Source organism: Battus philenor, unplaced genomic scaffold (assembly GCF_028537555.1).
Source record: "Battus philenor isolate CCGP_79_NKW_IND1 unplaced genomic scaffold, ilBatPhil1.0.hap1 SCAF_26, whole genome shotgun sequence".
NCBI classification, from domain to species: Eukaryota; Metazoa; Arthropoda; class Insecta; order Lepidoptera; family Papilionidae; genus Battus; species Battus philenor.
The window spans coordinates 9,488,419-9,512,318 of NW_027181689.1; the positions used below are offsets into that span (position 1 = coordinate 9,488,419).

Below are 23,900 nucleotides of genomic sequence, written 5' to 3' on the forward strand. Positions count from 1 at the left end.
CGCTGTACGCTTTACGCTGTACGCAATCATCATCAACATTTCACTCTGAATACGTCCTCAGCTGGACATAGATCTACCCCAGAAATTTCCTGTAGTACCAGTTGCAAGAGGCCTGTATTCGGCGTCTTTCATGAACCTTATCAAGATGAAGGGTAACACTTAGTAAAATAAAAAATAATGTAGACATAATAAAAATAATTTAATTTTCATCAACATCAGTGGAGAGGTATCTGACTTCGGGATCCCTGGACACTTGACCTCGGAACCTAGCCAGCATCAGTTGCCCCCTACTGCTTCTGATCTTCATCACTAGCCACACAAATCCAGCGCAGCAAAATATGGTCATCAGAATTATAAACGTATTCTTCAGACCACTAGATTTGCCTGAAAACAGAAGTTTATTTAAAATAACAAATAAAAACAAATATATTCTACATTTCAAGTGTTCTTATAGATTTTATAACACACTAATGATAAATTTAAGAAATAAAATTTAACTCAAAAAACCAAAATTTCGTTTTCAAAAAGTAAAAAAATCCTTTATGGATCTAAGTACATGTATATATAACAAAGGTTTACAAGATATCTTTGACCATATTTTACGTAGGTTTAAAACGAAAATTAAAAGTATATTATTAATTAAATCTTATTATACTATTCTAGAGTTTTTTAAAATATATTACATCACAAAATCTAAATATGAATAATTAATATAATCTCAAAATGTCTGAAGATAAATATAAATAATAATTTGTATGTTCCATAAATGAGAGGTTCACTTCATCGTCATTATTTCAACAAACAAATGTTCACTGATGGATATAGATATCCTTAGAGACATCTTATAGGATCGGTTGAAAGCGGCTTCTCGTTTTTAACAGGTCTAAATACGAAGGTTATTAAGTGATTTCACAATCATTCCTCTTGATAGCGTTTAAAGGAAAAATATAACTAACAAAAAGCAATAGATGCAAATAAATATATAGTACAGAGTCTACAGATAAAAGATGAACTGGAAATAATCTCACCTTTAATTTCTTTGGAAGAGTCCCCTTCGATTCCTTCATAAACTTCAGTATCATGTTCTTTCCTAGATTTACCAGCGGCTATCTGAACTTTATGTTCTGGTGTAGTATAATCTATGAAAGCCATTGTTGTATCATATGTCTTAGCTTTTGAATTGGGAGAAATTGTTGTGGTCGGTTTTAAAGAAGTTAACTTTTGTGTGCTGGTAATTTTTGGTTTAAATGTAGTAGGAGTTATTTTTGTTGCTTTAACTGTGATCGTGGGTTCTGTCGTTGGTTTCATAGTGGTGGTAGTGGTTGGTGTTGTTGATTTAGATGTTCTTGTTGTTGTGGTTGTGGTGGTGGTACTTGTTGTTGTCGATGTAGTTGTTGATGTAGTTGTCGATGTGGTTGTTTCTGGTGTTGTAGGTGTAATTATAGTGGTTGTTGATGTTGGTAATGTTTCGGGAGTTGTTGCTATTAGTTTTTGCGTTTGTGGTGCTACTTCCGTAGTGTTGGCGGATCCATCGTCACTGGTTGCTTCTAGATCTAGAAATAAAAAAAATCATTAAATTAATAATAATTTTAATTTGTTCTGTAATAAAATTTAATGACAAAGTCGTCTAAATACTGGACACAAAACGCTTTCAACCAGGTATTGCAAATTTCTGGGGGAGACCTATATCTATAAGCAAAATGCAGATGATATTGTTTTTTGCGTAAACTCAATGTACATCACAAATTTTTCTGGTATTACGAGTGAAGCATTCTAAGTGATGCTATACAAAGTCCATTAATAAAAAAAAAATTAAAAATTAATTAAAAATTAAATTCTTTTAAATATAGCTAATGCTATTTCAATAAGGAGATTTAATTAAAAGTTGAAATTTAACTACCTAAAAGACATGCTTTCCTCTTTTATATATTTCATCTAGATATTGCAAAAGTGACCACAAAATACATCGGAATTTATCGCAGGATCTTTTTAAATCAAGGCTCATTTGAGACCCTTTCAGCATTAAGTTGAACGATTTCGTTATAAAAGAGGTCAATCCGATTCTAGTTTCTATCAAATTGGGATGTTCTGACATTATTATCATGATGGATACAAGTGGTCTGATGATCTTACGTTTATAACAATATAAGTGATTTAACATGAAAAGCGTTGCTAGAGTTTTTTTTTCCATTTTTTTCCTGACACTTTCTGAAGCTGTATTAGCTTATGTTATAAAATTTATACTAGCTTTAGTATTTCTCGGGACAAACCAGTAATAACAATTTATCAATCCAGTAAGAGTCAAATCTACGAAACACTCTGGTTGCTTCTCATCGAAATCAAGAAAAACAGTAATAGAATAATACAATTAATATTAATTAAAACGTACAAACGTTAATAAATTATGAACAGAAAAGAAAAAAACTAGTTTTTTAATTAAAATTTAAAATATTATATCTGTGACGAATCACCAATATCATCATGTTGCTAATAGACAACCAATGTAAGGCATAAGTTTATCCCAAATATCGCAACCATGAAAGGTCTTACACTGCCTGCATGCATCTACTTCAAGGGACCTTAAATATGTCGTCAGTCTACCTGGAGGACATATTCACCTCCCCTGTCTAAGTAGACGACTCAGTAGTCTTAGTTGCCATTTGAGAACCTTCCAAGTCCATCGATCGTTGGATGTACCCTGACCACTAACACTTTAAAAGAGCAATACGAGCTACGACTTTGGTTCTTCTGCGGATCTCGCGATTTCTGATTCCATCTCGTAGCCAAGCTGCCAACATAGCTACCTATATCATTTATTATTTATTTATTTATTACTTTAATGAATAGTCTATAGCTAGTTGCACGTATTTTAGAGTCTATATAGCAGGGCAAGGTCCATGACTATTCGAGCCATTATAAAAAATACTGAAATTCATGATGAATTTAATTTTTTAAGAGAAAACATATAAATAAAAGTACAAAATATATGTTTTTTTACTTTACAATATTGCACTTGAATTTTCGTATTAGTTGTCAGTAATTTAAAAGACATTTTGAAGCATAACAACAATAATATTTTATTTAAAAATAGAATAACACAAATTTGAAAAGGGAATAATAATCGAGCTCCGGGAATAATACTTCAAAGAGCATGTGGTTTCCGAACAGGTTGACTACCCCTGGTGAAAAGCGTAAGTAGGCGATATACATTTACATACGCAATAAGCTTTTAAAGGCAAATTCCACATCCGCAGAATAGAGATAAAATAGAAGAACGCAATTAATAACGATAATATATTAGGACTTTGAATAAGTTCTCGCTGTTTTTTTTTTCAAAAAAAAATTATTTAAAATACAATGCTTACAATGACATTACTCAAAGTATTGTCTCTAATGATGACCACTTTCTCCCATCGAAGTCGATAGCGAGCTCCCTTGATAGTTTCATTAGGTTTAAGCAGCTCATAATAAATTACGCCCCGCTGATCCCACCAAATGCAAAGAAGAAGCTTAGAACCATGGATATTTGGTTAAGGCGACGATGTTGATGCGTGACCCGGCATACCCCACGATTTTTTTCGCTTTGGATTGTCGTAGTGAATCCACTTTTCATCCCCAGTGACGATACGGTGCAGAAAACCTTTTCTCTTTTGTCGTTGAAGCAACAATTCATCAAATTTAAATTCAATCAAAGCATTGTCACCATATGTCTCAACGAGAATTCTGTGTGCTTCTGCTGCAGATTTTTTCTGAATAAAGCAGTGCAAGAAAATTCCCCGCAAAAACACTTTATTTGGCACAAAAGTACACATTTTCACAAAAGGCAAATAAATATGTAGTTGACACTGTGATAAACTCTATTCTACTATAATTTGAGGTTACATATAGCACTACTTTGGTGATTTATTACCGTACGAAATTCCAGGCACAGAGTGCCGCAACGCCATCTTTCAAAAAACAGCGAGAACTTATTCAAGGTCCTAATATATAGATATAATAGTAATTAAAAATGAAAGAGCACGAATATAAAAAATCGATGTATCGAAATAATTTAAAACACTTACTGTTACGAAAGACGCAGACGTCTAGGAAATCGAGACAGCAGTTCGACTCGGAGAGGCAGTTCACTCTGCAGCTGCAAATAGAACTTCCTTGTTCGAATTCTTGTTGCCCTATCAACGAACATCGGCCCACGCACGAGTCCACTGGAATCAAAATATGGTTTATTCATCATCATAGGCTTTGCTAAATACATTCGAAAAGAAATATTGATATATTGTACACCTAAATATGTATTTATACATACCACTATACATACAATACTACTGTAAGGTGTGGATTTTTGACTAAATAGAGATGAATGTGGTAGGGAACTCAATAGTTACTATTTTAACACCAATCGTACATTTTTCCTAATACATATAAAAATACGCATTATCAGCACTTCAGCCGCAAAATGTCCACTACTGGACTTAGGCCTAACCCAAAGATGTCATCGATCAAAAGCGGCCGGCTTCCAGCATTTTCCGACAACCTTCACAAGGTTGTCCGTCCGCTTTATTGGTGGATATCCTTTGCTACTCTTTCGCCTGTGTGGTCTCCACTATAGAAACTTAATGCCTCAACGGCCATTGCGCTATGTGGCCCATCCATTATCCACTTTAACTGGCATATCCGCTGTGCAATGTCCATTATTTTCTTTCGTATTATTAATTAGGCAGAAATCCAAAAATATCAAGCTGTATCCCGAAAATGTAATAATATCTAAAAGGTCTAAAAGTAAAAAATAGAGAAATAGTGACCAAGACATTAAATTGCAAATCCTGCAGAAAATATTTCTAATTACAGTTGAAATCTAAAGGTGTGGTAGCTTCATATTTCGCTGCGCTGCAGTTGGCACCTTGTCGAATAGCCACGTCATCAATGGCGATGTCACTTGTCATGCTGCGGCCGCGGATTCCTTCGATTACAATCTGAAAAATAAGTTACTTTTACTCTCTTATATCTCACTTCTTTCACTTTTTTGGTCACATAGTAAAAGCTATGACAACTTGGAAGAACTTTTGATCATTTTAATGGTCGATGGATTTCGACCACGAGGCAGGCCATGGATAGTTCAATCAACTCCGAACCACGGTAACAAAAGCAATATACACCATCAAGACTGGCGCAGATTGCGTAACATAGTTTTCGACAACATTCATTTCGTTCGAAATTATTGGGTACACACAATACAATTTAAACCATGATATAAATATATGATATAGATATATAAACAAACATAATATAAGTTTATAAACCATAGTCTTTGACACATGTTTATTAATGTTTTTACTTGTTCTGTCCTTGTTTGACCATAAATCATTAAATGTTTTCAGTGAGATAGTTATAAGGTGGCAATTGTAACTAATTTTATATGTCTATGCTTCTAGTTTGTACTATCTTACTACTTTTTGTTACTTTTTATCTCCAATAAAGTAAATAAATAAATAAATAAAGATCCCAAGATAGGTAGTGAGGAATACGACGCAAGGAGGAGGAGTTCTTTTCCGCAATTTTATTAACAAAATTACTTTTTCTGAGCTGAATATATCTGAAGAAAATAAATTGCGGACAGTTGGGTTTCAGACGGTGATCAAAATAAAAAATTCCGGACTTATGTCTAGAAGTGTCCATTATTTTTTACACATTCGTGGTATAGGAGCGAAAAATCAAAATCAGTCATCCTCTGCAATTGTTCAAGACATTTGATTTTTTAAATGAGAATCTTTGAGATAGAAACATTACGTCTAGGCCTGTTCTGTGTGTGCTCAATTATTCAATTTTGATGTACCATTGCCTAAAACGAAAGTAACCAAGTATTTTAACTATCACCTATAGTTAGAGCGAGTACAATGAACTCACAGCTGTTCCACTAGAAATTAACATTTCTAGCAAAAGTGTCGGAACGTAAATGTTTCATAGTAGTGTTTGTCTTATATTGTTATGTTTTATGCCAAAAAAATAAATATACTATTTTTAATACAACTTTTTTAATTCCTAGTGTAGTTTCCTTGTAAATGATTTAAGATAATTTACGCTTATTCTATTTTATATGTTATATAGTGAAACTTTCTTCACATATACCTACTGAGGTGGAAAACACAGGTATTATCAGACTAGCACAGACTAAAACCCTCACGATGATGATAAACATAGAAAAAAATCCCCCACCTCTTTCTCAGTAAAAGGTGATGACTATCTATTTTCCTACGTATTGCATTTTAAGCCTCATTGAATTAAAAATCACACGTTTTTTGTACCGTAATTCAATGATAACTTGAAATTAAATTTTATGTAATATTTTTGGAGAACTAATAAAATAACCGCCTGAGCACCACAATTGCCAGGTAAAATTTTCCTGATGATTTGTTTTGGAAATTACTTCTAGCTCATAAGAAATAGGTCGTGATAGCTCTGTAGTGATGAACTGATCTAACCTGAAAGTTATCAGAAAAGTCCTTCAGAGGCAGCATAGCCTCGTACCATCGATCCCACTGGTTGCCCCACTTCTCGAACAGGATGTATTTCTGTTTCTCTTCACTCCTGAGACGCAGTAGTACATCCATGGCGTAGTTCTCCGGCTTCTGATACACACGTAGACCGCCTGTTGTTCTAAATTTAAAAAATGCATTCTTTGTAATATTTTTAATATTAATTATTTATTATCTAAAACACCAGACTGGATATGCCTTAAGGTCGTGAGAAAACACTGAATGAAAGTCGCTTTTAAAATCTATAGGAGCGGCCTATATCTAACCGTGGACGTCTTACGGCTTAATATTAAATTTAATATTTATTATTTATTTAATTCTGTATCCTGACGTTGTCATCATTAACTAAAATATCTAATTAAGTCACTTTAATAATACCATGGAATAACATCCATGGTATTATTATTGTAAGTGCGTAATATACTATATAACATGTGGTGCAAAATTAATTTTATAATGACAAAGTGACCTTATTTTTAAGTATATAGATATACTCTATCGCTTAATGATAAATGATTCTCTATATATTTACATCATAAATGTGAAAGCACAGTAACATTTGGAGCCATTTGTAAAAAATTACGGCGTATTTACATTATAACATTACTTTTGCGCCACCTGTTACAAATATATATAGAGTTCACGTAAGAACGATTCGTATTATTGTCCTCGACGGAATACTCTTTGTTTTTAAATATTATAAGGTGTTTAATATTGAACGCAGATTTGAATTCAGATGCTGCCAGTGTTGTGACTACTTTTATTGCGTTGGAATTGATTTTGAGATAAAAATACATGCTCAGTGATAAATCACATCCAAGTACTAAACGTGTATTTATATGGGAGATTACCAGCTATATATCGACTCATTACTACACCTTCGTCACTATAAGGCCTAGTGATCTTGAATTTTGTTAATAATATTATTTTCATGGAGTAAGAATAAATTCCGTTAATTTCTACTCGCAATGGTCAAATTTCTGTCCATTAAGAAATTCATATTTTCAAAATATAGTTCCATTAGATATAAAACATGATCAGAATCTTTATTGCGGCTGTAAAAAATTATCAAGGATGTATTTCATGAAATTACCCCTACAAAACATCTAGCAATCTATGTAATTTGTAATAAATTCATATCATTTCAACCATAGGACGTCCAGTTCTTGACGAAGGCCTCCTCCATAGGTTTCTAAATCCCCAGATTCATGAGATTTCCAAGCAGTTTACATACAGTGTCTTTCAACGACTAAGTCGTAACATTACATGATATATCATATAGGTAACATATATTAAATGCTTATGATAACAAAGTTTACAGTATTCTCAAGCAATCGCTATAAAGGATAAGGTAATACAAAGGTTGTACTTAATAAATCGTGGCGTGCGATAAGACCGACAATTGTACTTCTGTATTGTTACTGTAATATCGTTAAGATATATTTACAAGATAATATGAAGAATAACGTAATAAATAAACTTGGAGATAAGAAAATCTTTTACTCCCTGACTAATATTTAAATAAGATATCTAACAGATTCAGGCGTTACCTCTTGGAAGTCCATCATAACTAAGAAAGGTACTAATATATAGCTACTTCCGCTATGCAGCAGTAGTCATGCAATGAAGCGCACCGCCCGCCAGCCCATGCAAAAATAGCGGCTTTGACCTAAAGATTAGAGGAAGAAGGAGACGTCGTTCGCCTGCATCTAGTGATTTTCCACGACATGAACGGGCATCCTACGATACACCAGTTTCTACTCCAGAACTATAACATCACAATGAACGTATGTTTTACGCGCTATGTCGTCTGCTTATGTCTTCAATTAGGCTATCAGCAAGACTATATTTTTGTGTATAGTTTTATACGTAAGGATTAAAATACACCAATACCACACTTTGTGTCGTGGTTACGTTCCAAAAAAACACGACGCAAATTGAAACGCCGCAAAGTGAATTAAGATTTTTTATAGCAAACCATGCAAAGATCGAAGATAGATTCCAGGGTCACGAAAATACTAATTTTTATAAAGAAAATTGAACAAAATAAACATTTAAAAAAACAAAAATAATATAACCCTGCCAATAAATAAATTGGAAAAATATGTACCTTTTTTGTAACCAGAAACAACACGTTAAAATTTGTATAAATTTATTATTCTCTTTAAAAAGAGCACAACACACTACGTAATTGAAACTGAACTCTTAAATTGGCAAAACAGAGCGAAAATAAAACTGAATTCAAATTGCGTTGATTTTTAGTTAGAAAGGGAATCCCCGAGTTTTGATGGCATGGCGCAATTAGAAACAAGTGTTGCCGTCTTTTAGAAAAAAAAATACAAAAAAAAAATTAAAGACACAAATCCAAAACAACGCAACCTCGAAAATTTAACGACTCACATTGAAAATTAGTACTAATTAAGCAGCGACGCAACTTCGAAAAAAACGCGGAATGAAACGCCGCAAAGCTAGGTATTGGTGTACAAAAAAAACTTATGTGAACAAATACTTACTCCCCATACATATGGTAGTAGAAAACAAAACAGCCATCTTTCGCCAACGAGCCATTGTATATAGGAGATATAAGGCGCGCTGTGTCATTCGTCAAACTTGTGGTACTCTCGATGTACATATAATAACCTGGAATAAAACAAAAGAAGAGTGAAGAAAAAATTTAAAAAACAATTGAATAAATTATTTTGTAAAAAAAAACTGTCTCTGTGAACGCAAGATAGGGGTTTTATGAGAAATCGCCAATAAAAAAAACCTAGAAGAAAAAAGGCATTATTCGTTTAAACTATAAAATAGGTCTATGTTTAGCAGTGGACACTATAAATGCAATTAACTCATAAATGTTTACCATTATTACTGTAAAATAATTAATAACAGATTAAGTTAATTAGTTTAAGTAATAAATACAGTTCAACGGATTAGCACTTGAAGTGGTAATTGGCAAGCCAAATAGCGCGCAAAACAATTGTCCGCTGAAACCTTAAGGATCTGTTAAACCACGGATCAACAACACACTGACACTTCTAGTTGTCTGTCAATCTGCTACCCCGCTATGTCGGTTTCTCTCGTTTGTATACGTTGCTCATTGCTGATTCGATCTCATAGAGAAAATGATCACCAAAATATTACCAGATCCTCCTTTCCCATAGGTGTGATCAAACGAAGGTCCAGTGAAGAGGAATGAAGATGGAGTCTTCGTGTTCAGGCGTGTCCAGTCGAAGTCATGTAAGTCGTCCTGTCTCCAGCCGCAAAGATTTGGATCTTCGAAGTCACACTTCAATGGAGTTGCCTTATTTGTGTCTAGTCAAGAAACAAAATTATATTATATATATATATAAATGCTGAAAGAAGAATGTGGTAGGTGAAATAAGGAACGAAGAGAGAAATTGTGAAGGTTGAAAGACAGCATGAAATTAAAAGTGGAAAATGAAATAATTTTTGGCAATAGTGACCCGGTCCCTAAAATAAGATAGAGATAAGAGATGTCCCCAATAGCAAAGGTCAATAAAAAAATTAACGCCCTGTTTATTACATAATGCAGAAATCAAAAACAGGACTCCGTACCTGGATGCACTCGATTGCCAGTCAGTTTTGGCCCGGTGTACCGCAAACTTTACCAAAGTATAACTGAATCAGTCTTATTTAAAAAGGAACACAATATTTAAGAACCTTAGATTATTACTATATAATTTCATTGTTTAAAATCAACGTACGAACTTTCATGACGTATTTATAAATGATAATAAAGCTTGTAAATTAATTATTCTACCACTGTATTAAGGATGCTGTCAAAGGGACCACGAAAATGCCGACGGAGGGCACTTCTCAGATCAGGGGCTGTTTGAAACCCTTGTAGCTTTAAAATTAGTTTCCATCGAATTAGGATTATCACTCTTTTCCAGAGACACACGTGAATTAATGAATAAATAGAAAAACTTAATGTTTTGTTAATAAAAGTCGTTTGTGGTGAAGGTAATAAATTAATTAATGAAGGGATCATTCTGGAAAAAGTTACATACATTTTTTTCATTTGATTTTGACAGTAAGTAATCGGTCAAAACAACTATATAGGAGAGTTTCTTACCGACACAAGTAGGGGCTGTACCATTCCATTTGTTGCCATCGCAGTAAATAGTGGAGGAGCCGACCATAACATGACCAGGTAGACAGAAGTACACAACCCATGCGTTCCTTCTAGAAGGCATTTGAATACCATTTTCTATTTCTGGTACAGGACAACCGGGACCTGGTGATTTAGTAAACACATGTAAATGTACTTTATATTTTAAGAATGGTTCGTATATGAAAAAAATTAGTTCATTTCTGTATCATCATCGTTTTAGTCTCGAAACATCCGCTACTGTACACGGGTCTATCTCAGAGATTTACAATAGGACAAGTTGAACACAGCCAGCATTAAGCATCTATCGACTACTGTAAAAAGGTCGTCTATTCATTCATTTGTGAATTGACATGTTATACTGCACTTGCAGGTCCTAAACTTACTTCAGAGCCTTATGGAACCACCGAACATTATATACAACAGTGGCATTTCGTTTTGCGCGATGTTTATTGTCCACTGGGAATTCAACTTACCAATTCGCTGGGCTATGTCGTTTACTTCCGTTCAGCTACGAAACTGATCAATACTGGTTCGATCTAATAAAGAAATCCAGAGTAAAATTCTCGCTGTGCTTTGTTAGGATACTATGAGCTGAAGTGAGAGTTCTGCTTATCCCATAATGAAAAGTTTTATTTAAACAAATAATATTTATGTATCTGCGTCCCTTTCTAAGAAATGAATAAGAACATCACTCTCAAGCCAGTGTAGACATAAAAATCGAGGTGATAATTAGATATTGTATTGTTATTTATTATTGTAGAGAGGTAACAAAGCATTCAATGGATTCACTGTGCGGGTGCTGGGTCCATCGCGTTGTGACAAGAGGTGACAGGTACTATTTTTGAGACTGGCGACTCACGTATCAGGTTGAGATAGACCTTCCATGGCCTGAGGCGGAATGATGGTTCGACGTGGTCTCGAACCATCGTGATAGCACCACGAGGGTTTCGGGGGTAGCGTATACACGCATACCCCGGGACGGGCTATCGAAAAAAATAGCACGGCGCGAGGGAAGACCGCGTGGCGATCCCTGACCGGGAGATACCGCGGTCTCCCGTATAGCGCAGAGGGTCCTCCCCCCAGAGGCAGGGCATTTTAAACACCGGAAGATTTCCCCCACCGAAACAAAAAAAAGACCTTGCATGGCGCATTATATATAACGCGCTTATGTTATGTCGCGCCTTTCTCCAACCCCTTCAGCATGGCCTTGGCTACGGATTCGAGGTGATCCGCTGCAAGTAAGGAGTTGAGGCACAGGGCCACCGCCGTTGAAACTACGGTCGTATGCAAAAGTTCCCGTAGTTTTAACAAAAGGCATTCAATGAGACTATGTGGTTTTAGACGGTAGGACTCCGGCATAGATCTTTTGTTGCCTCGACAGCAGAAGGTATCCCATGCAGTATCTCCTCACGAGAAAAAGAAAATACCTTCTTGCAAGGTACGTTCACATTCGCGGTCCAGACTACACTCTGAATCAAACCGAATTTCAAATGATCCTATCAATGTTGCTTTAAAAGGTAATTTCATAAATTGGCTAATTTTCGTTCTTGGATGACTACTTAAACTTGCAGTATATAAAATACTATAGAATTATCACCATCCCATTCGCCGTATTGGGATGGAACCCATGATCCATACAGCTGTGTCCATATATCTTTTAGTCTTTACTTGTGATATCGCCGCCCCCGACGAATAAAATGACATTTGCCGTTGTGGTTTTTATGGGGTTTTTTAAATATTTGCAATCTACGAACTCCAACATACTTTGTAAATTTTTTCCATAATTTTTTGGCTAAAAATGGCGGATTAGGCAAAGTTCTGTTTTTTTCTTTAAATAAACAGAGTAATAAATTTTATTTCCATTCAGCTTGCTAAGAATTACAATACAATTATTTTCTTATAAATATTTTCCCTGCCTTATGTAGCCAAAATTTTTGAGATTTTGCCAATATTTCGTTTTTAATCTCTCCTGAAAAGTTTCTTTTCTGGACATATAATTTTTTGGGGAAAAGGGTGATATATTAAATGAATTATACATAAACTTACGAACGCACACCGGCAACGGGACATCCCACTCGTTCCCCAAGCACGTGGCGTATTTATTGCCGACAAGTTCATATCGAAACGAACATATGAACTTCACCAGTCTCGACCTCTGACGTACTCGAACTCTTCCATTCGCCAGACGAGGATATCCGCAGGCGTCTGATCTGGAACCTAAATATTTACATTTCATTATCATTTCTGGAGTAGGACAGGCAATGTTTTTTATTTTATTTTGGGCTGCGTTTTTCGGTGCCTCTTGTTCAACCCTAGAACATGATTGAAATAGGAACTTGGTTTACATAGGTTAAATAGTTTTTTCAGGTTTAAATTTTAAAACTATTTTATTTTCTTTCTCCATGCCCCATGCGTTCACAAATTCAAACATTCTATATATTTTTTACATTTCTTTCAGACATCTCCATTCTTCCCTCACCATCAGGGATAGTTACTGTTAGATGTAGGCGTCCCCTCTAAATTTTCATTAGGATCGGTAGTAAGCAGCTAGTTTCCATCGTCTTTTGATGACCTTATAGTCGTCTGTCTGTTTACTTGTGGGTGGACAACGTATGAGTTATTTATATTAACATCAAAGTAATCGTACAATAAAAAAGACCTGTTAGCAGCTAGGCTATGTAAAATTAGAAACTCCTCTGTAGGCTATGTAAACATTTACAATAGAAATAAGGGATATGAAAGGGAAAGAAAGAAAAATTGCACAAAGAAAATAACGGAATGAAAGATCATAGGAGGAAAGATAGAAGAGCGCGAAAATAAAAATATTACATGAAAAATAAGATATTAAATAAAAACAAAGTCCCTTTCCCACAATAGACATGGGTATGAAGGGTCCTCATAGCGGAGGCCAACAAAAAAAAACATTGACAATAAAAAAATTATTGTGCAATAAATGGAAAAAGTTTTTCATACCAAACCTGCTAAAATAATCCAACCATAGCATAATGATTTTCAAGCGATTATAAGACGATAGTTGAAAATGAATTGTAAATTGTTATAAGGTATGTGTATACATTGGTATAAACCGACTTTTTTTAAAGATTTTCTTTTTCTTTGGGATCGTCTCAACATGACGCATGGACAAGGCTAACACTTTAAATATAGCGAAGGTATTGTATACATAATACTATTTCACCGAATTTGGATGCTGCTGCGGTCTTAGATTGCTTCACCGGACGCTACATAACGTCCGTCACGCGTTGATAATATTTTTTAAGGCTTTAAGACTTTAAGGCTTTGCTTTCCGAAACGAAAGCGGTCAAAAAGAGCGGAACCCCGACTTGGTCTGTTGCCCTACTAATGACACTAGTAGCACTTCGAATATTTTTAGTGGAGGGAGAAGAAGTGACGGAAATACTCCAGCAACGCTTCTAGTATAACTGAAGCTATTCCTATATCAGGATTTATAAGGAACCCTAGAAGCTTAACATAAAGAATGTCATTGTAATAGAGTTCAATTTGATACAAGTTACTATTAAATTAGATTCTTGTAGCGTTTTCTGTTGCTGTGTTCAAATTATAACTTTAAATGATTTAAAATTAAATATTGACGAAATAAATCATAATATGTTAATACAAAGCTTAACTGATCTTCGAAAATTATTGTAAATATTGTGTTATAAAATTTCCAATGTAATTAATTATGTGCTATGTTTTTGACAGCTATGGTTATTTATTTAAAAGTAATTCACAATAATTGGACATTTGTAAAGAGTTATGAACAAACGGGATGATGGAAGACAGATGGCCATGATGATTCGTATGCTGTCATCTTGCCCAAAGTATCTAAACAAATGAATGTAGTTGCAAAAGACTCAATAAGTAACAGCACGCAATAATTACTCCTTCAGCTGGCGATTGGTTTGTCTTAGGAAGACCGCTGCGCAGTTTTATGCGCACTTGATGTAATTTAACGAAACGAAGCGAACTTGATGAAATTTTTAAATTAAATTGAAGTACATGAAGTAAGGCATCGTGTTCTTATACATAAATATCACTGCAATTCCGGTAACAGGCGATCGAATGAATAAATATTTATTGTCATTAATTATTCCAGAAAACACGAAAAAATGTCCAAGATGCGAATGTAATTTAGTTATTTTTACAGCATTATGTCCTATGGATTGAAGATTTGAGGTGTGGATAATTAAAATATGTTTGTTTTTCAATAGAGAGCCATCCGAGTTATTTACAGCTTAGAGCTGAAAATCTCCTTGGAAAATCGTAACAAACAGAGGTCTATGTTAATACAGTGGTCTCATAATATATTTATGATAATGTCTTGTAGGTTTGAAAAAAATAGGGGGCGTTCATAATGCATTTGCAAGGGACTGTGAACAACTAGCTGTACCGAAATTTTGCGAAAATTCTCTAATTCATTTGTAATAAACGAAATCGGACTTTTTAATAAAATGCCGCAATTTATTATTGTACTGATTTTTACAAAATTCAAAACGCATATGAAAAGTAACTTGACGGAAAAAGCTTATTATTAAATAAACGAATATAAAATGACAAGAATCCTTGACAGTGATGTCGCCTGATTATTTTGATTTCATTTAGACTATATGCGAATAAATGTATATTCATAGAATAAACTGTATTGAAAGATGTGATTATGATGCAGAATAGAGTCAGAAATAAAATAGATTGGAATAATAAATAAAAATTTAGTTGACGATCAATATGAATTCTGTTTAAAATTCCAATTAAGTAAGAAAAGGATCAATATTTAGCCACTTCCGCACATGCAGTGGTAGTCGTGCAACAAATGCACCGCCCGCCAGCCCGCTGATAAATACTTATGCGGCAAACAATGCGAATCACACAACCGCCACCGTCAAATTACTCCACCATTACACTTATTAGTGCCAAACACAGAGTCACTAATCGATGTGACATAACTCCTGAAGATGCCCCGTGGAGGGGTGAAACACGTGTTGAGTAATTTGGCGGTTTGGGCATTTCTTGCACGACTACCACTGCATATGAGGAAGTAGCTAATTGGACCTTTTCTTACTTAGGATGGACTTCCGCAAAGTAACGCCTGATTCCATTGAATATTTAAAATTCCAATTTTGAATAAAAGAACTTTAACTTTATCTTTAACAAGATTCAAAAGATGAAACCCTGGAAGTACCCCTGAAGTCAAGGCCATTCTATGAGTGCTGTTAAAGCAATTTATATACCTTTTTAAGGCTCCAAATGACTACGACTGGACAGGAATTTGAGTAATTCAAAAAAACTGGAAAAACAGGAAATTCAGGCTACTGAATCTCACTGTCCGCTTAGTCACTATGATTACCCTTATATGTGGTCAATGGTAGTCGAAATTCACTTTTTTAGACTTGCAATCGGAGGTCGCAGGTTCTGAGACATAATCTTATATAATACATAATTTTGTATTAATTATATAGATTTGCTACTTATAAACAAGTTTCCAGAGAATGGGCAGCAGCATCTTCTGCGTAACAAAATACTAGTGGGAATTATGATATATCCTATTATAAATATTTTTGGGGAAGAGCTCAACCTTACAAATTAACATATCAAGTGTTAATGCACAAATATAAACACTTGATGTATTAACATTTGTGCGTGTTATTAAATAATATATTAGTCGATAGATGCTTGTTGCAAGGAATAATTTTATTTCAAAGATAGCCACGATGAGCGGTCTCGCGTTGCAATGCAATGACTTTAGCTATGTTTTTGGTCTACCTAATGGAGGCTTACCTACGCCGCATCTACAGGTTTATAGCCACCACTCGTGTACCTTTCGGACCTAACAGTTAACGACCTTTTGCAAGTCTAGGTTATGGCATAGATATACCAACAGGAAGGGTGTAGTGTTCCACCAGGACAACGCCAGACCACACACTTCGTTGATGACTCGTCAGAAGCTACGGGAGCTCGGATGGGAGGTTTTATCACATCCACCATATAGCCCGGACATAGCGCCAAGTGATTACCACCTGTTCCTGTCCATGGCGAACGCCCTTGGTGGTGTAAAGTTGAACTCAAAAGAGGTTTGTGAAAAGTGGCTGTCCGAGTTCTTCGCAAATAAGGAGGGGGGCTTCTACGAGGGAGGTATTATGAAGTTGCCGTCTAGATGGAAACAGATTATCGAACAAAACGGCGCATATTTCAACTAAATCCGATCACTGTAACACTTTTTATAAAGCATTGAATAAAGAGCAAAAAAGCGGAAGGGAGATATTTGACAACCTCTTATACGTATGTTCGTTATATTCCCACAGATAAATTGTGTGAATATTTCATGATACACTATTGGTTTATAAGAACATTTAATTATATTTACAAATAAACAAATAATAAAAAAAAATAATCCAAACAGAGGTCACAAAGAGGTGCCACCTACGCCGTCAGAACAGACCGCCGGAAAACGGACCGCCAAGAGCGACCATCCGGTTGATAAAACTTATTTATTACGCGCTCGCAACAAATCATAATTACAATAACACATTTTTATATATTAATACGTGATGTAAAAAAACATACAGGATGTTTGATACGTGTAAAAGCTATCATCAATTAATATAAAGTAAAACTTAACCAATAATCTATGGTTTCAGAAATAAAAAATAAAATAAAATCGAATTACTACATTTCATAATAAATATTGAAACTTATTGTCCCGTAAAAACAAATAAACTAAACATATTTAAGAATGATCACAATAGAACTTATGGCTAGACTAAGTACACGTTACGAGAATGCCAGAAAACTAAATTGATTTCTTCTATAGTTTCAAGTTGAAAACTATGTCGGATCAAATTGCTCCCCGGTGTATGGAAAACCCACAACAAACTCAGGCGGTTTTTCTGTGTAACCACTTTCACAATAATACAATGTTTGGAGTAATTTATACTCAAGTTTTTAACCTTACATCGTAATAGAATAAGTGTTTTTTATTAGAATTTATCATACGATAATTCATATAATACAAAGGATTGTATTGTAAAAATATACACAGTTAATAACAGAAGTGTTATTATTTTTAATGAAGGTCAAAGGTATAACAAGGTTCGATTTATTTGTAAATAGACATAATTATTATATGGGTAACGACTCTTTATACTATTTATATTATTTATTTATACATATATTATATTGGTATGTATATATATATCACACATATATATATATATATATATATATATATATATATATATATATATATATATATATATATATATATATATACATATATATTATATGTATGTTGAGTTTTACGTATACCATGATACGTATATATAATTACAGATACATACACTTATCACTTGTTTATTGTAAAAAAAAATGTTTTGGCTGTATCTCATTTTGTGTTCGACCACTTCTTCCACCCTATGTGAGAAAAAAGTAGAAGAAACTCGAATCAAATAGAAGAAAGAAACTTGCATCGTTTTTACATCATCGTTAGTAAGTTAGCACTAATTAAAGATATTCTTCAACGAGTACTACAGTCGCCATATTAATAACCATCTACTCTTGATCTTGTAATGTAAAATGAACATGGAGCAGATGTGATTTATCTATTAGTTCCTGCAAAACACTTGTTACGGGAAAACAGCATATACATATATATATGTGTGTGTGTTAGTGTGTGTGTAGTGTCTTTTTTACTTTATAACCATATAAAGTAATTTATTTTTAACATAGTTAAAAATAATTGACGACTCGAAATTGCGTGTTAATATCTATTTAAATAAACATATTATTAATTTGAAATTATATTTGAAAACAGTGTTCTCGAACGTATGAATAAATTATGAAATTGATAAGTTTTAAAACTGTATTTGGACCCAACACTGATCGAGAGCATGCGCACACTTTTTCCAGTATAGTTTATATTTTATAATATTGGTACGGTGGAGAAGTCTATTGCTAAATGTTTTCCTGTACTTACTTAAAGTATCACATCTTGAAGTGAACATAATATTTCAGAATTTCGGTTCACAAATAAAGACTTTAAATTACAATTATTCTAAAAATACTATATTACGTATCAATCGTTGACTGTATTAGCGGCGCAGTTGTACAAATTACGCCGTATGAAATACTATACAGCGTCAGTGTGTTACAACAGCAAAATAAAATATTAAGAAATACTATAGAGCTTAAACAGGGGCAGCTCTAGCTCGTGTAGCGCCTGTGTGCAATGAAACACTGGCGCCCTCTAGGCCTGATCCCATCGCTGCTATAACTATTTACTTTACCGTCGTAACAAGAAACTTTTTTCATATTTTATAGGCAAGCTGTAAGTAATAACTAAGTAAGTAAAGTAGTAGTAAGTAAAGGGTAAGTAGTAACTGCCGCCGCCCACGCTAGCTGGCTGCTTCTGTCATATCATTGTTGTACCATGATGGTCCAAGACAATGCTCTTAGCTGTCTCAGGGGGCCCCGTATCATATTCATATTCCAACAAGCTATTTTATATGTAGATATAGCTTACAGTATGGTATTAGTTACGGCCTTTCTTCTTATGACGGCAGAATAATACTCATTGTTTTTATGCCTGTAGCATATCTGTGTTGCTGCGGCGCCCGTATGCATTGCACATCCTGCACTATATGTTTAGCCGCCCCTTAGCTTAAATAAGTTCTTTAAAATGTTTAACGATAACATACAATGATCCTCGTAATGTAGTGGTTTTTTTAATGACCGCAATTTTTGAAGGTCTCCCCCCTGTTTATTATACTTGTATTTCTAAATAAGTTTTTCAGATTTTTGTCCATTTTGCATTCTCCTTCTCTTACCCATCTCAATCTCTATCGCTCTCTCTTCTTGCATCCTTCATAATTTCATTCATTCTCGCGGCTTTCATTTACATTTCATTCATTCATACATCGCCTCTCATCTATCCATATTTCACTATTCGAACATTTTACAATTTCCATGGTTGTTATTTTTATTTTTGTCAGTTTTTACATTATCGTAACATAGTGGTTATTCACGACTTACGATGGAATAGTGCGGGTTCGATTACCGGGAAGAAGGTTATATAGGGTGATTGGTTATCGGCAAAAAGCATTAAAATGGTGAATCTACATTATATATAATATAATAATTAACAGGTGTTAATATAATATAAGGTAATTACTCGTAATAATACGTGTAAATTTTTAAAGGCGGTAATAGCACACGTGTCTGCAAATCGTTGTAAGCTTGTACACTTATTTTCAATCACCCTGAGTTTGGTCTTTCTAAAATTTATTAATTTATTTCTTTTATTACCTCTGGCAATTCAAAGGCAGGACAGATATAACAATAATTAATTATAATATATACTGAAAACTATTTTTCTTTTTGTTACTTTATTGTAATTACGTCATTTAATATTCCTGAAAACATAAATTTTCGTATTGGTCATCATATATTGAGAGACAGCAATTGAACTATACATTCACCTTGGAAGCCTTTACACCTATAACTAACCATCCTGTATGTGAATTATGTATATTATACAATTCACAACTGTTCGCGAACGGTGAAGGGAAACAAAATGAGGAAATCAGCATTCGTAAGACTAAATACAAAAAATTTGTGAAAATGGCAAAATTGCAATGGATACGCGTGAAGTGTCATTTTTGTTTGTGTAACAGTCCGAGCCTTGTCTTATTTTGGAGACCCCAGTGTCTGCAGTCCAGTCAAGTTGGTGATAATAGGCTATAATTTCATTAATTGAATCAGTTAGAACAATCTTTCCTAAACTCGGAAAATCAGGGGTTCCGTGAAAGTTATGTTTTTTTTTATAAGATACAAGGAAGTAACATTTTAATGCACGACCTTCGAACATATCAACGAAAGAATACGAAACTTATTTTGAAATTACATTTGATTCTTCATTGCGAAATAAATTTAATTTAAATGGCCCCAAAAATCCAAAAAACCGCGTTCTCAGCTTATTTCTTGACAAAAATTAAATGCCGAAATATACTTAATGTCGAACTTGACTTAAGAATTTAATCTTTTATCAATTAAGCCTATTTATTTGTAATAATAAAAAGCAATATCACTCGTTACATTACAACTAAAATACGTTCTGTAAATTTAAATTTGTTTTTGTTTAAAATAAATATTTATGAAATGTCATTTTTTGCATATAATTCACCTACAGAATTTTACATCAAACGCATACCATTGAAATAAACCTGGGGTTCCCTAATTAAAGTTACTATAAAAAGGGTTTTTTTGGTCCGAATCTTAAATATATGACACAGACTTTTGTTTCAAATAATTCTCAGTACATTTTTGAAGCGTTCTCTTCTGTAATTCTTCACAAGTTCTTTTACTAAATCTTTCATTCTTTACATTCTCTTGTATACTCTTTTCGTTCGTTCACAATCCTTTCACACATCGTCTCACTTCCTTCGCCGCATTCTTTCTGTATCACAATTTTTATATTTTCTCCTTATTTCTATTATTATTGTTTCTTATATTTTGTTACTCAACGTTATACTGAAGTTTTGTTTATTTTTTAATTTAGTTTTAAATTATGAAAGAAGATTAAAAACGCTAAGTTAGCTACCTACATAGATTTCCAGTAGAACCTAGAAGGGGTTCAAATCATGCGTCTTCCAAAGACTTTAATAAGGTCACCTGTCTACCAAGTGGGTAAACGACCAACACTGCGTTTCGATCCATGATATTAACTCTAGAACCTTAAAACCACAGCATGTTCTGCGCACTATATGACCTGGTTACTGGAACTTAACCTTGAATATTCGCTAAGTTATATCAGTCACTTTTGTTCGTATACGAGGTTCGATTCTCCATGATGCGATCTAGATCAATTTCAAAATCAATTATATTGATTATATCTCGAATATGTCCCAAGCATACCTCTCTACGGATCTTCAATACTAATTATATTTCGTAAATATATCGCGAGCATGGTCCTCTTCATAGCTTTTTGAAAAACTGTGAATGTGAGACTCAGATTCTATTTAATGGCTGAACCGATTTTGACGGTGCTTATACTAGTAGGTTGCTGATATAATAAGGAGTAACTAAGGCTATTTTATTTTCGAAATATTCTTTAAAGAAAATAATGAAGTTTAAAATAATGAAATATTTTTTTTAGTTAAATTCCACGCGGACGAAGTCGTGGGTATAGCTTGTAGAATAATATTTATGATAGGATCATAAAGAAGTAAGATAGTGTGTTCATCATAGAACTTATTTAAAATATATTTTTCAAAATATGTTTGTTTGAGAAATCTGCACTTTTAGTTTGTCTTTGTGTTTTCGCTCTATTGTCCCTAGTTACGTCATATGGATTAAAACACCATATATTTTCTGGACACACCCATAAGTAGGACCATCTATTACTTTATTTAATTTAAAATTATTCAAATTTTGAAAACGCTTTTTTTACTATATCATTACGTTTTTTTTAAAACATTAATTTTTGAATTTAGTATAAATATTAATTAAAAGCGAAAAAGCTATATATTTTGTTGTTTAAATATTTCACTGTATAGAGTATGTATAACTAATTGTGCTTAGAGAAGTTAATCATCACCATTTATTTCAGTGGATACTTTTTGCACTCTCTCTAAGATGAGTCTTAGCTGAAGGAATTTAATAAAACTATTATAAAGAATAACTTACTGGCTTCAGTATATCCCAAAATAAGTAAAACTAAAAAACACTTTATATACATGTTACACAAACGAAACATTGTTAAATATTTTTAATTACGAAAACTATATGTTCTCGTAACTGTGTGCCTAATAACACAAATTAAAAAAAATTCCGTAACGTCAACATTTGGGACTACATCGGATACTGTGAACCGCAATTTCAAATAACTCAATAATGTGCACTTATATTTCAGTTCTGTTTCAAAGATTATTACGCAGATACGAAAATAGGTAACAAAAATAAAGCACCTATATAAGATAAATAGGCTGTACATAAAGTTTGGTCTGTCTATGGTATATATATACACATATATATGTATACCCACACACAGACACTTGTATATATATATATATATATATATATATATATATATATATACAAATAAAGTACGTATCGTTTTACTTAATAGAAATAAAAATTTCATTCAACTTTGTCACAGACTTTGACAGAAAAGGCTAGAAAGAATCAACAGAAGTGTAGTGTTCCACCAAGATAAAGCGAGACCTCATACAAGTTTTGTCATTCGCCAAACGCTTTTACTGCTTGGATGGTATGTACTGCCACACCCACCATATTCTCCAGACCTGGACCCTTCGGATTATTATTTGTTCCGGTAACTTAAATGTAAATGTATGTACCTTAAATGAACACGTCAAAAATCACCTGGATCAGTTTTTGCCAGCAAGGACAAAAAAATTTATCAGCGGGTATAATGCTACTATTAGAAAGATGGCAAAAGGTGTTGGCTCAGAATGGCCAATATATAATTTAATTAAATATTTATTTATTATCCGAAAATCGTCTTTCATAGTTACCACAAAAAAAAAACGAAAATACTTTCCTAATAACCCAATGTATATACATAAATACTAACAGTCCTAACAGACTGTACTTTGGGCTAACAATACCGAACGTATAGAACGTATAGTGTTAGAAAATTAACAATAGTTTGTAAACAGTAAGTTACGTGAAGAAGTAATTGAAGAGATTATATATGTCCTAGAAAATAATAAAGCTTCTAAAGACTATAAAAATTTTATTACAAAAATCATATAACATTGTAAAAGCCTTTTAATAAAGCTTGGGAACGAACTAATGGAGTAAGAATATAAGCGATCATAAAAAGGAAAAGAAAACTAAATAAAAATAACTCATTTCTCGTTATTAACATTTATTAAAGCTATTAACAAAAATGATGCTTAAATACTTAGGACACTACTTAGGACATCTAAAATTCAGGTATAAATAACTTCAGGTGTTAGAAATGTTCCCTGTTCAAATTTAAATAAACACCTGTTGCGTATATTAAACCACAAGATTCTTCCTTACGGTCTGCCATTTCGGAATGATTGTATTCGTAGAAGTTACATAGGCATACATTTGCGGGAATGTCGTGGAAAGTTCTCACACGACGCATTAATTATCGTCTTATCGGACTATAGCGGTTGCTCAGTGGCAAACTTAAAGTACGGAGTCTGTCAACAAGACAGTTACTACGGAGT

The 23,900-nt window shown here is 33.6% G+C and overlaps 1 protein-coding gene across 1 annotated transcript; it reads right to left on the reverse strand.

Moving 5' to 3' along the window:
- Positions 1 to 168: 168 nt before the first annotated feature.
- LOC137925215 (uncharacterized) lies at positions 169 to 22,536 on the reverse strand. Its single transcript, XM_068768622.1, has 10 exons — positions 22,366 to 22,536; positions 12,715 to 12,885; positions 10,630 to 10,791; positions 9,675 to 9,845; positions 9,047 to 9,173; positions 6,480 to 6,654; positions 4,847 to 4,973; positions 4,065 to 4,205; positions 1,029 to 1,553; positions 169 to 384 (listed from the first exon to the last, which is right to left on the reverse strand). Exons 1-10 carry the CDS (start codon positions 22,433 to 22,435, stop codon positions 200 to 202), a joined length of 1,854 nt encoding a protein of 617 aa, XP_068624723.1. The 5' UTR covers positions 22,436 to 22,536; the 3' UTR covers positions 169 to 199.
- Between the last annotated feature and the right edge of the window lie 1,364 nt (positions 22,537 to 23,900).